Source organism: Gasterosteus aculeatus, chromosome 4 (genome assembly GCF_964276395.1).
Source record: "Gasterosteus aculeatus chromosome 4, fGasAcu3.hap1.1, whole genome shotgun sequence".
In the NCBI taxonomy this organism is placed as follows: domain Eukaryota; kingdom Metazoa; phylum Chordata; class Actinopteri; order Perciformes; family Gasterosteidae; genus Gasterosteus; species Gasterosteus aculeatus.
The window spans coordinates 9,299,669-9,315,770 of NC_135691.1; the positions used below are offsets into that span (position 1 = coordinate 9,299,669).

At 46.7% G+C, this 16,102-nt stretch overlaps 1 protein-coding gene across 1 annotated transcript; it reads left to right on the forward strand.

Annotated features, from left to right (window-relative positions):
• Positions 1–305: 305 nt before the first annotated feature.
• Positions 306–10,905, forward strand: clcf1 (cardiotrophin-like cytokine factor 1). The gene is made up of 3 exons (XM_040172783.2): positions 306–495; positions 7,424–7,578; positions 8,229–10,905. Exons 1-3 carry the CDS (start codon positions 483–485, stop codon positions 9,546–9,548), a joined length of 1,488 nt encoding a protein of 495 aa, XP_040028717.2. The 5' UTR covers positions 306–482; the 3' UTR covers positions 9,549–10,905.
• The last annotated feature ends 5,197 nt before the right edge of the window (positions 10,906–16,102 follow it).

Sequence of the window (16,102 nt, forward strand, 5' to 3'; positions counted from 1 at the left end):
TTGAGAGTCGAAGAGCTGCCGGCGTCTCCGTGAACTCGCGCACCTGATTAGAAGGGAAGCGGATTACAGATCAAACGGCCGCCGACCCGATCGCGCGCTCGGGAGGATGACGAGCGGAGACAGACGCGCACATGATTTGTGACGTGTTCCCAACCCGGTGAATCACCGGCTCCGAGGAGGAGGACAACGAAAAAAGGAGAGACCGGGGATGGGGAGGAGGGGGGGGGGAGAGAGAGAGAGGGAGAGAGAGAGAGAGAGAGAGAGAGGGAGGAGGTACATAAAGGCTGCTGCGTCCTTCAGTCCGTCACACGGACCACACACGTCAAGCCGGCGGAGCATCGAACCATGAACCGGTTCATGTGAAAGCAAACCGATCCACAAGAAGGAAAAGAAGACGTTCTTATCGGGGCCGTTAAAATTCAACAGTGGACCGAGTTGCGAGAGCGGACTGAACGGAATAAAGGGATTGGGATAAAAAGAAAATGCTTTGCGCAGGTAAGTGTTTAATTCAATTATTTTATGGGAGTTGTATATATATATACTGTGTTATTTGGTCATATATTTACGTCAAATATTGACGTCGTTTATTGTTTATTATATATTTTTTTGCAAATCAAATTAGTTTTGTAAATGATGAAAATATATGCCACGTGTTCGCCGTTTTTGCGCGATAAAATATCATCCATCCTGTGGGTTGTTTGAGCATTTTGCAGCCAACCTTTAAGTTTCTAATTGTGCATGGTCTTATATTACATTTAATTGTTTGTTTTTTTGTAATTCTAGAAAAAAAGAAACGCAAATTGTATTTGCAACGTTTTTAAAATACCATTTTAGTTTACATATGGATACAAATTTCTATCCTTTCTTTACAAGGAGATTGATGACAAAGCAACAGATGGGTTTGGATCTACCAAAGAAATACATACAAAATCATGTGCAGATCAAGCAAACTTGTTCAAAACAAAATCAAACTTTTGTTATTTTTAGAGATGCTGTTTTATCATCAAAAAAATGTAAACAGAGTTGTGAGATTAACAATAAAGGGGCCGATGGGGGTATATAGAGAGAGGGAATCCTGAAAGAAAGTGTGTGTGTCAAAGAGAGAAGGGGAGGTGTTCTCATTCACAGTAAAAAATGACCCGGGTTGAGGAGGTCAGAGGCAGCTAAAGCCCCTGTCTGGTTAGCTGTCAGTGATATGAGAAAGTACATGATTCAAGTTAGTCAGGGTGTGAGCTCGCACACACACACACACACACACACACACACACACACACACCGCACACACACATTTCTCATTCTTTCGTGGTGCGGCTGCTGTTCTCCGTCTATGAAAGGATGGGAAGGGAGGTGACAGAAAGTCGTGCAGAGGAGAGCTTGAAATGATGCGCTGAAGTGAAGATCACCAAGTTTGTCTTTTCCTCTTTCTCTCCCCCCTCTCTGTCCACTACAGCTCACCATCCCTCTCTCCTTCCTTCCTCCCTCGCTCTCCTCTAGGTGGTCACACCGCGAGGCCAAATGTGCTGATGGCCGGCCGGTTCACATGACGTGAAAAAACAAAAAACTGCTGCTCCCTCTGATACGCAAAGCAAATAAATACACGCTGAGCTCACACCAACAACACAAACACACACAAACAAACGCACCTCGCCAGGTAGACACACAAAACAACACATAATTGCACATGTTTTTTCTCTTTCTCTCTCACACACACACACACACACACACACACACACACAGTGACAAGGTTTGTTATTTCTGTCAGGAGTGAATTAGTGTCGGTGTGTTTCAGATAAAAGATTTAGTGTGTGTTGGACCTGCAAGCTTAAGCACACCAGCCAAAAGGAAGAAACAAAGGAAGAGTGAAAGGAGAGAGGGACAGAGAAAGACAGAGAGAGGGGGGAGGGAGGGAAGGAAGGAATGGTGGAAGAGAAAAAGTGACCCTTTCACATCTTTTGACTCGCTCACCACCGTCCTCAATTCTTCACGGTATATATGTGGCTGTCAGGAGGATTTGTGGAGGTGGGGGGCGCTGAGGGGGGCGCTGAGGGGGGGTAAAGAGAGGTAGGGACGGATAAAAGTAAATAGAGGGAGAGAGAAGCAGAGAGGAACTGGCGGAAGAGGGGTTAATGCAGTGCAGATTCCCGATTGACAGAAGTTAGCAGCACCCAGAGGGAAAGAGAGAGAAGAGAGTAGGGGGGAATGATATAAAATGAGTCGGTCACGCTTTGAACAGTTACACATGCTGTTTACATTTTTCCCAAATTAACATGGCCCCTCGCTTCAGAAAACTCTCCCTCTCTCCCTCCCCTCCACCAACTTCTTTTCCTATGCCTCCTTCCTTTCAAATCCCCTCTTCCTTCTCCTCCTCTCCTCTGTCCCTCAAGACCCCCAGAACATCTCTCCTCACTCTCCTGATTCAGACCCTTAATACGGCCGCGAAGAATCTCAAGCTCCTCATTGATAACATTTTCATTTGTAATCTCCAGAGGGGAAACTAGTTTTGGTAACAAATAACAAGAGATACACAAGAAAACTGCTCAGCACACCACAACATAGTTAACCAAAGGTGCAGCTTATGCATCAATTATAAGAAAAATGATTGATGTGATAAATACATGTACATATACTGAGGCACCACACACACAGATCAGTAAAAATAGTGGGATCAAATAAATAGTTTACATAGAAAAGTTGAAATATAAAACAAGTGAGCCAACAAATCTTTTCAACAACAATATGTCTGCAGATGGCTTTTTCTATCAGAAGACACACCATTTCCTAGACATGACATCATTATATCCCGTTTTAAAAGTCCCAAACTCCTTCATATTCAGCATGGGCCTGTAATCAAATTAGACAAATTCTTTCTTATTTGACACGATTTCACTTTAAAGAAAAACGGTTCAAATTACGAATCCACTAACAGAGTGGTCGTCATTTTATTTCCTGTCAACTAACAATAATTTGATTAATTGTTTGATTCCACAAGTTTCTCTTAAACCTGGTGACGGAGCAGAGGCATTGAAATTATATCTTGTCTTGTTCTGTTTGGGTGTACTATTTAGGAGAAAACCATGAGGGGAGATCGTGAGTGCAGCGAGGGGGCTTTCAGTGGTAAATTAAAGACCGAAGGTCTGAAAAGGGAAGGAGGAAAGATGTAGATGGAGGGAATGAGTGGAGCCAATTAGTGAAAGGAAGAGAGGGGGACGGTAATTAGGGAGAGTAAGGAAGGAGACTTTAAAAAAGAAGGTTTGATGTTTCAGAAAGATTGAGGGGCAAAGGGAGACGCATGAAGGTACAACAAAATTGAAACCAAACATGGCGATAAAGCTCGGCCCGATTGGAATCCACAGATTTAAAAACGCAAATGCATGGATGGATTTGTTTATAAGGTGAAGAGGGGACACAGACATCGGGCTAAGAAGGGGAAGTGCACAGAGGACATTGAGTTTACGACCAGTGAGACATAGTTTCACAAAGAGATTCTGGGCACAAACAGCAATTTTATTGGCTCCTTCGATTGTTTTCTTTCATCTTTGTTTTTCTGGATCACCGATGTCGCTTGGCTGCCCGTGCCGGTGCCAGGAGGATCAATTCTAAATTCAGCATGAACAAACTACAGATGATGGAATTTCTTGGAACAAGAGATGGGAAAAATGTCTTTCTTATATGTATTTATTCAGGATAAGGTTGTGCAAATATGGATCTCTAGTGCACAATCTGGATGCATGTGTGCGTGTGTGTTGAGTTAGTAAAGGAATGCACATTTGATTGAGTACAGACTGCACATAAATCTGGCATTTAACTGTACACAGACACAACACTGACCCTGACCCCTGACTGTCAATGTTACCAACTGAACTGAACAGAATTGCAACCCAAATGAAGAATTATCAAATGGCCATCAGATTTCTTTCGGTCTGAAATGAAAAACATGAATCTGATCAAAAGTCATTAGCGGGTCAAATTTAAATCAGATGGAACTCTGAGTGATGTGTCTCCTGACGGTAGCATGAAACATGGCTGGATACATCATTGTCCAATATTGTCCTGAACGGTGACTAGACAACTCACTGAAGAGTGAGGAGTGAGAGGATGCAGTCGGCGGCACGTTGTTTGCGTTCTGGGAAACACACTGCGGTTCCAACATTTTGTTTCAAAATCGGGCCGCATTGCCCGATGAATGTTAAACCATGTTAGAGACTCACCAACAGTTTGGCAGGACAATTGACTGTGGTCACCCTAGGCATCGTTGCGCTGCACAATGGAACAATTAAACATCCAATTTGGGCCGATTTCCAACATCTTCTACTTGATGCTGATGTTTTCTTTTTGTTTAAGACTTCTTTTGTATGCTTAATGCAATGAAGGGCAACCTCTTTTGGCTCTGCAGACATATTTTTTTCTTGGACCAGACTGGAAAGATTACCTCGCGCATGGATTTCCAACATTACCAAATTCTGTTTTAGTACTTTGTTTTAAATCCTCTAGTGGTGGTGCATGTTGGAAAAGATGAGATAGTCCTCTTGGATGGAGGCAGTACAACGCCCACAGCACACTGGTTTACCAAAACACTCTCTGAAACTATCCAGATCGCCACCTTGCACCCTCTGAAGGGTGCGAGGTGGTCGATCCTCAGTTTTTTACCTATCAGGAGCTCAGAAGCTCCGATGGCCGAAGCTCACGTTGAGCTCTGCAACCGCAGATGGCGGCCAGACTCCAGAGCGGGATCTAACTTTAGAACCAGCGAACAAACCGTGCGATCGGTTGTGCACATAATATGTGAAACCCTGATGGGTAAGTGTGTCAAAATACGTTTCACACTCACAGCAGTGCACATGAGGGTGTGTCATGGTTGGCGGCTGCAGGGAACCCCTGTGTTGCCGTAACGCAATTCTCCCACGGAGAATGTTCTGGTTTCCAACCTGCCCTGCGGAGTGCGCCTCCACTGCCAGGTACACAGCCCGCCCCCCCGGCTGCAGGGCTCAGCCTTGAAGTCGGGCTACATGCCGCCTACAAAGTGTATTGCTCAATGTAATGTTATATAACGACAACCTGGTCCTGGGTTCCAGTTGTCTCAGTTTTTTGGTACAAAACAGCAGTCGTTTTAAGCCGGAGCGCAGGATGCTTTTAAGACATGTCGGCGCTCCACAACAACAGCAAGAGGCTTTTACGTCTGGCAATCATCTCCGAACATGTGGCTGCAGACAAAGCAAAGCAAAGCAGTTTGGAACCGTTTGGGTTGATTTTTACCAAGTAGAATTTTCTTTCCGTATCCCAGGCTCCTTTTTTTGGGTACCTGTTTATTCCTTCTGAATGCCACCCTTGTTGCCTGTGTGTGTGTCCCCTTCCTTCAGGCCTGTTTACTGGGAGATGTCGTGTTGATTTAGGGGTGTTTTGATGCTAATGGAGGAGGAACCGGCGCTTGATGAGCTCCAAATGTTCAGGCGTGGTTGAAAGATGCTTATTGCTTCCGACAGGTGATGAGGGTTTTGAGGGCGAGGAGATCGGACAGGGCTTGGCTGGCGCAGGTTGCACTATAGCCGACTGATTTCAAGGTGTGTGCGGGAGCATGTGGGAATTGCCCAAGTCCAACCTGTGTTTTAGAAAATATTCTGGGGAAAAGCTTTGAGGAAGCCGACAACTCAGGGTCAACAGGTAGTGGGCGTTCTACCAGGCCCTCACTTCTAATCCTGTTTTAATTTCAAACTGCCGGTTTCCAAAAACTGTCATTCAATCTGCAACTTCAGCGAGCTTCAGCTTGTTAGGCTGAAAATGTCACGACAGTTACTCGTTGTTGCCATGTCGTCATTTCAATTTGTAACACAACCAAAGTCAATTTATTCTGGTGATTTTCTTTCTTCCTGACATGTTTGGGCAAAGGCCAAAAGAACAAAAACTATGTAAATACAACACATTTTTGAAATTGTTGTAATTACAATTATGCTACACATTTTTGTGTATGAGTAATATGGAGTGCGTGACATCATTGGGTTTCGACCCAACCCGTGCGTGCTGATGCGTCAAATGTAAGCGGTTGAGTCAGAAGAAAAAGGTGTCGACATTTTAAGGTCAGAACTTGTTTTTCCTAAAACCCCTGAATGCGCGTTGAGTGTTTAAACCAGTTAATTTTCTTCCCGCGGGGCCCATGACGGATGAAAGAAAAAAGGGGCAATAGAGGGAGAGCAGGAGAGCTAATCGGGGTTAATTGGCTGCAGTTATTTTCCCCAGAGGCATAAAAGGGATAAAAGCCATGGGGGGGGGTATGATGACAAAGACAGAAAATGGGCAGTGACTCGTTCGAGAGGACAGAGGGATTAAATTGATGAGGCAACGAGAGACCCGAGTGAGTCAGAGACAGAGACAGAGAAAGTTGACACACATTGTGCAACACATATTCCAGACCTGTTGTACAGCAGCACTTTTTACCTTTGATTACAAGCATGAAGCACTGTCGCCTGGGTGTCAGGAGGAGGGGGGAGTGCAGAGAGGAAGGAAAAGGGTGACAGAGACCAGAGACAAACCAAAGACATGTGTGTGCAGTGAAGGTGAAGGTGTGCGGAGACGGCGAGCAGGGGACGAAGAGGAGTGGACGTACACGAGCGCCCGTAATGTTGAAAACCACCTTTCGCCTCCAATTTTCTCTGTTTGAAATCCGAGAACAGGAGAACCAAAAAGGTTTCTAAGCGTAACATTCTCCCTGTGGCCCCCCCCTAAAAAAAACACACACTCGCAGCAATGTAAATTTCATCCATATATAAAATTACGGCTACAAATATCCTCACAAACACTCACGCAGTAATATAAAACACCTACACAAACACTCTGAAAACTAAACAAGTCCACAGCAAACATGCAACACATTTGTGTTTGTGATTGTAAAGAGAGCCTCATGTCTGGGATCTGTACATGTGTGTGTGTGTGTTAATGCGACTCTTTGCCTGACAGGCTGGTGCATTGAACATAGGCTCTCTGAAGCTATTAAGTGAGGTTTTATTTGAAGCCAGAGTAAACCTCCCACAGCCAGAAACCTCTAAAATTAGATTGGAAACGGAAAAAAGCTTTATTGGCAGTGTCCGATGACTCCGACCTGGCAGTATGTAAACAGACGAGGCCATCGCCATAGAGACAAAGAAATAAACCAGAATATTGTAAAAAAAAGAAATCCTATAAACAGTGTGATGGCGCAGCGACCGACTGTAGCTGGACGTGATTTCTGTCCGTTGAGTTCTCGAATCATCATATTAATTAAAAACCAAGCATTCAAGTTATATAATCGCCTGAGAAAATAATGGCTGAGGTACATTCCCTCTTGTTATGATTACGAATCCCTCTTCAGTGTGTGCTGATTATCACCCATGACGCCAGTGTCCTTAAAGAAACATCCCGAACCGCTTTAATCACTTTTTGATTTTCTCCACAGTGCATCAACGCCAGCTAGTCTTGCTGTTGGCCGCTGCCATGGCGACGGCGCTGGATACTTCGCCCAACCTGGCCAGCGAGAGGAGTTCGATAGAAAGCACGTACGAGCTGACCAAGTACCTGGAGTACCAGCTCAAGGAAATCAAAGACATATATGTGAGCCGGGTTTTGTTTCAGATCGCTTCTTCACTTCCTGTTAAAGCCGTTCAAATCTATAGTTTTACAATAACAATGTGGCAACACGAAACCAATGTGAGCACTTGAATGGCTCGTGGTGAACCCACAGAGGATAAACCCCCGAATCCACGGCTCCTCTCGGCTTCATCGCGCCTTAAAGCTCTCATTGGGTCGTCTTAAAACCAGAGGACCTGCTGTGCTCCAAACAGTCAGAGTGATGCGGCCAGTGAACATAGTGGGCATTAAGCAGCTAAAAAGGTAGATATTTCCCACAGATGAAAAACAGAGCTGAAAGAGAGCTGACATTGGACTAATGGCTAAACTAATTCGGAAGAGAACATGAAGCCAAAGTACAAATCCATCACATATTGTCTCGCTACCGGAGTTTTTTTCCGCCTAGATGATGTATTATTACAGACGTGACAGAATCACTCACGTTCAGTATAACTTCCAAATGAAGTCGTTGAGATAATCTTTCTAAGCTGTTGGCTCGTTGACAACCTGCCTGACCTCACGTTTCTGGGCTCGGCGAGCGTAGCGACAGAGCTCTAGAAAGCCCAAACTATTGAAAATACGTAATAAACCAGAATCACCCGTAACCTTCTCCGCCCTGTGTTTATCCCCTCCAGCTGACCTACCTGGGCCCTCCATTCAACGAGAAGGACTTCTCCCCTCCTCGGCCCAACAGCACCGCTCTGTCCCTGCCCAGCGCCGCCACCCGCCTGGAGCTGTGGCACGGCCTGGAGAACCAGGCTCGGCTCGCCCAGAACCAGAAGGCCTACTCCGTCCTGCTGGCCGCGGTCCGGGAGTTGGCCCGCTCCACCCTCTGCCCCTCCCTCAAGACCTCCCTGCTGCACTTTTGCACAGGCTTGGACGGGCTGCTGGGCTCCATATCTGCGCTGATGACCACCCTCGGCTACGCGCTTCCTCCTCCCTCCGCTGACGCCGGCGAGCTGCAGTACCCTCCGAGGGGGCCGGGCGGCGACCGACCCGCTCCGCTGATGACCCGGAGCCTTTACAGGTCAAGAGCCGGGACGAGGACGACGCCCGGTCAGCGGAAACGTAGCGGAAAGACGCCGGCCCGAGGAGAGAGGGGGGACGACGTCACTGTAGAAGCGGTGGAAAAGAGAAGAGGAAGGGAGGGGAGGAGAGCGGACGCGACCGCAGCCGGAGGAGGTGGTGGCGGCGGATTGAGGGAGAAGGGAAGAGGAGAAAGAGGGAGGAGGGGGAGGAGGGAAGAGCCGCCGAGCGGGAAGCGGCCCGAAGGAGAGAGAGAAGGGGAGCAGGAGGACGAGCAGCTGGAGCGAGAGGCAGGCGAGGAGGGATGGAGGAGGCGGAGGCTGTTGAGCGTCGGCGGGGATGGCGGGGAGGAGGAGGCGCAGCGCGACCCCTGGGCAGAAGGGTCGTACCCGACTGCGGGCGGCTCCACCTTCCTTCAACTGCCGAGCAATCAATACAGCTACAATCTGAACTCTCGTCACACGGACACACTGAGAGAAGAAGACGGATTTATTGTGGAGGGACGCAGGGGCTTGAGGGGTGAGGAGGAGGAGGAGGAGGAGGAGGAGGAGAAGCAAACAGACACGGAGGCCCCTTACTCCACTTTCCATCACCAGCGTCGGCCTCCTCGCTCCCTCCTCGCTCCCACCCTCCAGCCTCCTCTGTCCACACTGTCCTTACTCTACCAGTTCGGGTCCGGTGAGGAGCACACCCTCCTCCCCCGCCCGGTTCCCCTGTCTTTACAAAGGGGGACCTCCCTCCTTTCGCCTCCCCTTTCGACTCCGCTCCTCTCCCCCGCCTCCCCCTCCTCCTCGCTGCTGTCGGTGCGGCCGACGATGAACGACTTTGCCAGGAAGGTGGAGGGCTTTTGGATATTGAGGGAGCTGCAGACTTGGCTGTGGCGCTCGGCGAAGGACTTCAACCGCCTCAAGAAGCGACTCAGAGGCTGAGGCGACGACGCGGAGACGCTCCGAGGGCAGTTCATCACACAGTCTATTGTTTGCACCAAATGAGAGCGAACAAACCCGAGAGCTCGACAGACAATAGAACATTAAAGCATTCAGTCACGCCGTGCTGGAGTAAGTGAATGAAGAACGATTTGGGAGCACTGACGGAATATAGGACACATTACCGGCAGCGCCGCCCGGCCCGATGCACACAGCAGCTCATTGAGCGGGACACACTGAGGCTGGGCAGAGTTACCGGACTGCACGGCTCATAGATCAACAGAAATACCACCGTAGGTGGTTCCACACACACAGGGGGGGCGGCGAGTGACAAACAGTGCAGCCATTGAGTTAAAGCCGATTCAGTGATCCCCAGATGTGTGAATCAGCAAACGTTCATCTTCTGTAATGGAAGAAAACTTCTGGATGGGTGGAAGACAAAAGGAGAGGAGGAAATGGCCGAAGGGGATGAAGAGGAGGAGAGGAAGAGGAAGACGGGAGGAGGCGTGAGTCAGGGGGGGTGAGCACAGCTTTGCTGAGTAATCAGAAGTCTGCTGGTCAGTTACAGTAACCCCACAACAGCGCTACACATACTGTGCAGACACACACACACACGCTTTTGTTTTCACTGCTCACACATTTGTGCCAATTTCGTATTGATGTCACTGCTGACACACATGGTTAGCTTGAAGCGTTTTACCAAACGGTACCACAGTTTTGTGTTTTTTGAAAATAGAGTATCGGGAAACATTTAAGCATTCTTGCTGGGAGTAAAATTGTAAAATGGGTACCACTTCCATATTTGTACACTAAAATATGAATTTAATATAAAGACTGGAAAGAAGGGGACGCACTAGCCAGATAAAACCCCCCTTGAGCACCTTTAAACTAATCAACAAGTAAAATCTTGTTTGTTTAATCCAGACTAAAAACCATGTTGCAGTATCAGAACCACACAAACAATCCGGCACATGTATTGGACAGATTGTGACATTTAAGGTGTATGTTTATTTAACATTTTACATTCATTTCCAAAAGGCAAATGTGAGAGTGGAAATACATTTTCTAACTAATCCATTTAGTAACTTCACACCTCTAAACAGAAAAATTTTGACACATTTATGTGAATCTTTTGTGCCTTTCGACACATGAAATTAGACACTTTTTCCTTTAAGTTGATTTATTTTTGTGAATAAATCCACTGTTATGTCTCTACAATGTGCGTCGGCTGACACGGCTAAAGGTTATGGATCATATCTCTATAATATTTATTGAACGAGATGTTTATTTATTTTTCTCCGCGGTGTGAATATACTGTAATGTAACTCAAGAGAGAATAAATACGAGCTTTTGTACAGAGCGCAGAGTGTTATTGGTCTTTTGGGAGCCTTTTGGGAGGGGAGGCAAAAAAAAAATGCTTATGGGATTTTTGTTTGCTATGGTTTCAGTTTTATAGGGATGGTTTCGGGTGATTGGCACAAGGGGAGAGGAGTTTGGGGTCAGCGAGACAAAGGCCGGCTCACATCCATCACAAGAAAGTAGAGCAAGAGAGACGAGAGAGTTTTTATTCGTCCGTCCCGGTGAAAATTTACGATCTCTCATTTTTCCTCCTTTCCCACCTCCCACTTTGCTTTCTATTCTCATCACACTATCTCACGAAGCTCCTCTTCCCCCCCACCCCCACCCCCTCCCCCCAAAACCCCATCTCTCTGACATGTGACAATGAGGGATTTACATGAAACGGGCACAGGTACACCCCCCCCCCCCCCCCCCCCCCATGCCCCACATCCTAATCCCACAAACCACAATGCTCTCTTGTTGTGTCTGTGTGTCAATGCCGCCATGCTGCCCTGCTCCTCTCTTCTCTGCCACACACGGACTCTTTTACTGCTTCCTCACCTGTTATCTTTGTTCCCCCCATCCCGTCCCATCCCACACACAAACACGCACACGCACGCACACACACAAACACACTTGCTCTGAAGCTCACTGGCTCCCTCTCTTTGCCCAAGGCCAGATATTAAAGGATCAATGAGAATCTCCTTTCCATCACCTTTGAGCTACACACCTGCACAAAACAGCAAACGCCCACCTTGACACACACACACACACACACACACACACACACACACATGCACGCACAAATCAGGACCATGTGCTGACAAACAAGTGTCCACACGCACCTTGAAATCATCATCATCATCATCATCAAGGGAAAGGGTTAACGCTGACGGGGACGTGACTTAACACACTCACAAGACGGGGTATGCTTTTTACATTCAAGTGAGACTGAAGGGCCGCCAGTCGTCAACAAAGGCAGCTTTGTGTAGTCTGCGCGCGTGGGTTTGCTCTGTGTGCGTGTATTGTCGAGTGGGCTTGCAAGCGCAGCACGTGTGTGAATCATTATCTCTGTGTCACAGCTTTGTTGGAATAAGGCCCGTCATGCGTAACTATCTAACAGCCATCACTCAGCGTTGCCTGTCCCCCTCTCTCTCTCTCTCTCTCTCTCTCTCTCTCTCTCTCTCTCTCTCTCTCTCCCTCTCTCTCTCTCTCTCTCTCTCTCTCTCTCTCTCCCTCTCTCTCTCTCTCTCTCTCTCTCTCTCCCTCTCTCTCTCTCTCTCTCTCTCTCTCTCTCTCTCTCTCTCTCTCTCTCTCTCTCTCTCTCTCTCTCTTTCAGAGACAAACGGCTCCAACTATAACGCTCAACACAATCGCCAAACCCCATTGGTGTGACTCAGCTGGCGAGACACCGCCGATAATATCGGATACCGTCAGCAGGCGACATCGACGCGCTCGCCGCGTTCTGTTCAAACCGGTGCGCACTTCTTCTTCTGCTCTTTTAAGTTCGCTCCATCGATCCACACTTTGCCTCCTTTTAGTGTAAGAAAAACGCGTGGATTAATGGATGCGTCCATGTCCCTCGTATACGGTGTCATAGAGTTGAAAGCTTTTTGGAAAAATCCATTTAATCACAGGTATTTTTTTAAGCAGATATACAGCAACAATAATGGGACATTAAAGCTGATGCTCGGTAGACGGTACTAAAATATTGAGCAATCCAATAAGTCCTGAACTATTACAGTAATGTTACATGAATCAATAGGCCAAACAAATGAAGAGCCCATCGAAGGTGGTCCGTCTTTACCCTGATAATATTAAACACGATTTTTGTGTTGTCTCCCGTATGCCTTTAAGATCCTCAGATACCCTTATACTCACACCTCCTCTTTCTCCCCGTCCGTCTGTCTCTCTCCTATTTATCTGCTTTTCTTTCTTTTTCTTTTTTGGTCACACTCTGTCTCCCAATCTTTTTGCCACATGTCCTCCTGCCCTCGTCCACCGTGTCCACGCACACGCCATCCTCTCCCTAACGGCCCGAGAAGCCACTTTGTGTCATTTTCTTGCCACTTTTGCTCCATTTCAACCCCCCATGTGTCCCTTTCCCTCTGCCACAATCAAAGCCTTTTGAAGCCTCCCCCCTAATTCCCTCGGCCACCCCCGCGTCCTCTCCCTCTTTTCTTTTTTTCCATCTGTCTGCCTCCTCGTCTCCTCTTCCCCCTCTCTCCTGCTCACCTGCAGCACATAAAAATTCCTCTTTTCTTTCTTCAGAGGATAGTTCAGTCTCTTTGGGATTTACTGCATTCCTCTAAGCGTCCCCCCCACCCCCCTTCTCTCTATATCGTCCCCCCCCCTGTTTCTCTCTGTTTTTGGCAGATCTTGTCGTTTGTCTTTTCAACATATTTGTATCCCTCTTTCTCTCTCCACCCCTCCATGTCAGTGTAATAGCACTCACTGGTTCTATATACCTGTCGTTTCCATGAATATACCCAGTAGCACCCGGTGTACCTGCCCCACCTGGCCTCTCCCTCCTCCTGGGCTTCTGCCACGAGCTGAAACATCCCGCCTCCACTTACTTAGCTGGAGGGCGCAGGGTTGGGCCGCAGCTCCTCGCCGCCGTTTTTCCTCTTAGGTGGGCAGGGGGGGAGGGGCTTGGCGTTGGTGTCGGTGGAGGTGAAGGGGCGCTTCAGGGCCCCCGGGGGCCCCTGAATGAGGATGATTTACGAGTTAATCAATCGGTCGTCCGTGTGAGTGAGCAGAACGGCGGAGGCGTGTGAGCCCTTTCATGTCGCTGTCTGTGCTTGTTGACTTAGTCTCTTAGGAAAACACCGCGAGCTGTCGCTGCCCGTGTTGCTCAGCCCGCCGACATGTTTTCAAAAGCAATTAGGGAGAAATGGGGCTGGGTGCTCATTCATCTGATGGTTGAATGGTTTGAATGGGTGGGTGCATGTGGGGCGTCTCACAGAAGACACGTGTGCATGAGGCACGTTTTGGTCCCAGAAGCCAAGGTGAGCTTCGGTCAACTCATCAATGTCCAGGAGGCGGAGGGGACAGTAAACAACGTGACTCCTCCTGGAGTGATCTCGATCAACAACGGTTGAAACTTTCCCCAACATCCACCTTCGTGGCTCATTGACTTGATGGATGAGATGAGAAGGATGTGAGGGACATTTGTTTTATTTTCAGGGACGATAACGGTGCAGATTTACACCTCAACGTCTGCAATGAGTCAGAAAATCTAAAATAAACATATGACAAGACAAACTGCGTTGACTTGTCTTTAAAACAGTTCACACGAGTAATCGTTCAAACCGAGCGCTTCAGCCTCAGAGAAGCATGTGTTTTTCATGCAGTTTGTGCGTTTCTTTCTTTCTTTCTTTGCCAACATTTGCATTGAACATGTGCCTGTATGCGTTTGTGGGGAAAAGCCATGGGAAGCGAAAACAGCTGCTTTTAAAGGAGAGAGCTTTAAAGACTCAGACGACAGACAGATGATAGAGCAGACGTCTGATGGCGTCTAATAAGTCCGCTAAACTGACGTGCATCCTGGCAAAAGCACAGACGCACAGATTCAGAACAGCGAGATAAACACACGTATCCAACACAGAGTAGATCTCAACACTTTTTGCTCCCGGAGCCAATATGACCTGAGGTACTTGGAGCAGCTGTAGCTGCAGGATCTTCCCACTGCGCATTTGTTTTGCTTAATGTATGACAATCATATTCTTCCCCGTCCCTCGTAAAAATTTCATTTATGATTAACGGCTGCAGTTGTGTGTGAGCAAAAGCTTTTTTTTAAATTTCCCCCCAGGCCTCGGGTGGGAATCAATGAGGCGTTTTACACGTTGCTGTGTTGCGGTCTACGTTACATCTTTGACGTGCCACGGTTTGTTAGAGACTAAAACGCCTGTTTTTGACCAGCTGTCCACCCACCGGTGGAGGACTCTGTGCAGTGCTCTGTCCCTGTCTCTCTGTCTCTCACACAGACACACACATTATCTGCGAATGGCTGCGAAAGGTAAATAGAAAGCTTTTAAACTGTCGGCGGGACGCACAAAGACAGGAGATTATGGAAGAACCAAAGACACACACACACACTCATTTTTTTGTCACTGAGGAAGAGACGTTGACTTACATTCATTCACCGGAGGCCAGCTCTATAATCTCAACTCCACATGCCAAAATCCCAATTTAATCCCCTGAAATAACTGAAGGGATATTCTACCTTTTTGTTATTTTGACAACAAATCATTCAACGTTGAATTTAACCTTTTGATAACCACTGTTTTCATAGTCGAATCTGTGTTATTCTGTCTTGTTCTTATTTATTGCCCTAAAAGTTATTTTCCGTGCAAAACCTGTGTGAAGTACATTTACTCCTTTGCTAGATTATTTTATTCTCTACACTCTAAAAAAATTCACTGTAAATTAACGGTATTTTACTGGCAGCAAGGACGCCAGGAATTTACCGTTATTTGGTGGTATAATACCGTAAATGTTTTTCACACTATGTTACCGTAAAATGGATTACTTTTTGTTACCGTGAACTTGAACAAATTTTTTCTGTGAATTAACTGCAATTTACTGGCAGTCGACGCTAGTAACTTACTGTTTTATTTACAGTGCTCTACCGTAATTTACGGTATGTTGACGTATATTGGATTACAGTTTTTTACCATACGATTACTGTTTTTGTGTTATAAATACCAGAATGTTACCGTTTACTTATAACCGTATAATTTTGCATTTAATTCCCCACAAATTAAAGAAAGACAACCAAACTCATTTTGGTCATACTGGTTGGAGTTTATGAGATGCCTTTAAGACAAAAATGTTCGGGATTTGTAACCAAGATCAAAACATAAAATATGCCGCATGTATACAATAATAAAAAAATGAATCAAAATCATTAGGAACAAGGTAAACTAACTGCAACAATACACTATGGAACATTTTCAATTGACCGCAGCAAACGGCTGGCGTCCTTAATCCAGTGCCTCTGTAAAACAAACCAAAATAAAATATTTAGAAACACTGTCATTGATAAATTATTAAAATTACAAAGATGAGGAAGACAACAAGATGTAAGGAAGGAGAATGTTAATAATGCTAGGAAAATAACACTTACCAACGTAAGACGAGGTACTGGGTTCGATTCCGCCCAGTGGCCTTTCTGTGTGGAGTCTGCGTGGGTTCTCCGGCTTCCTCCCACAGTCCAA

What these genes read in the sequence shown, in the direction of transcription:
- clcf1 (XM_040172783.2), top strand. An exon ending in AGGAAATCAAAGACATATAT is followed by an intron (nt 7,579 to 8,228) that starts GTGAGCCGGGTT and finishes TATCCCCTCCAG; the next exon opens with CTGACCTACCTGGGCCCTCC.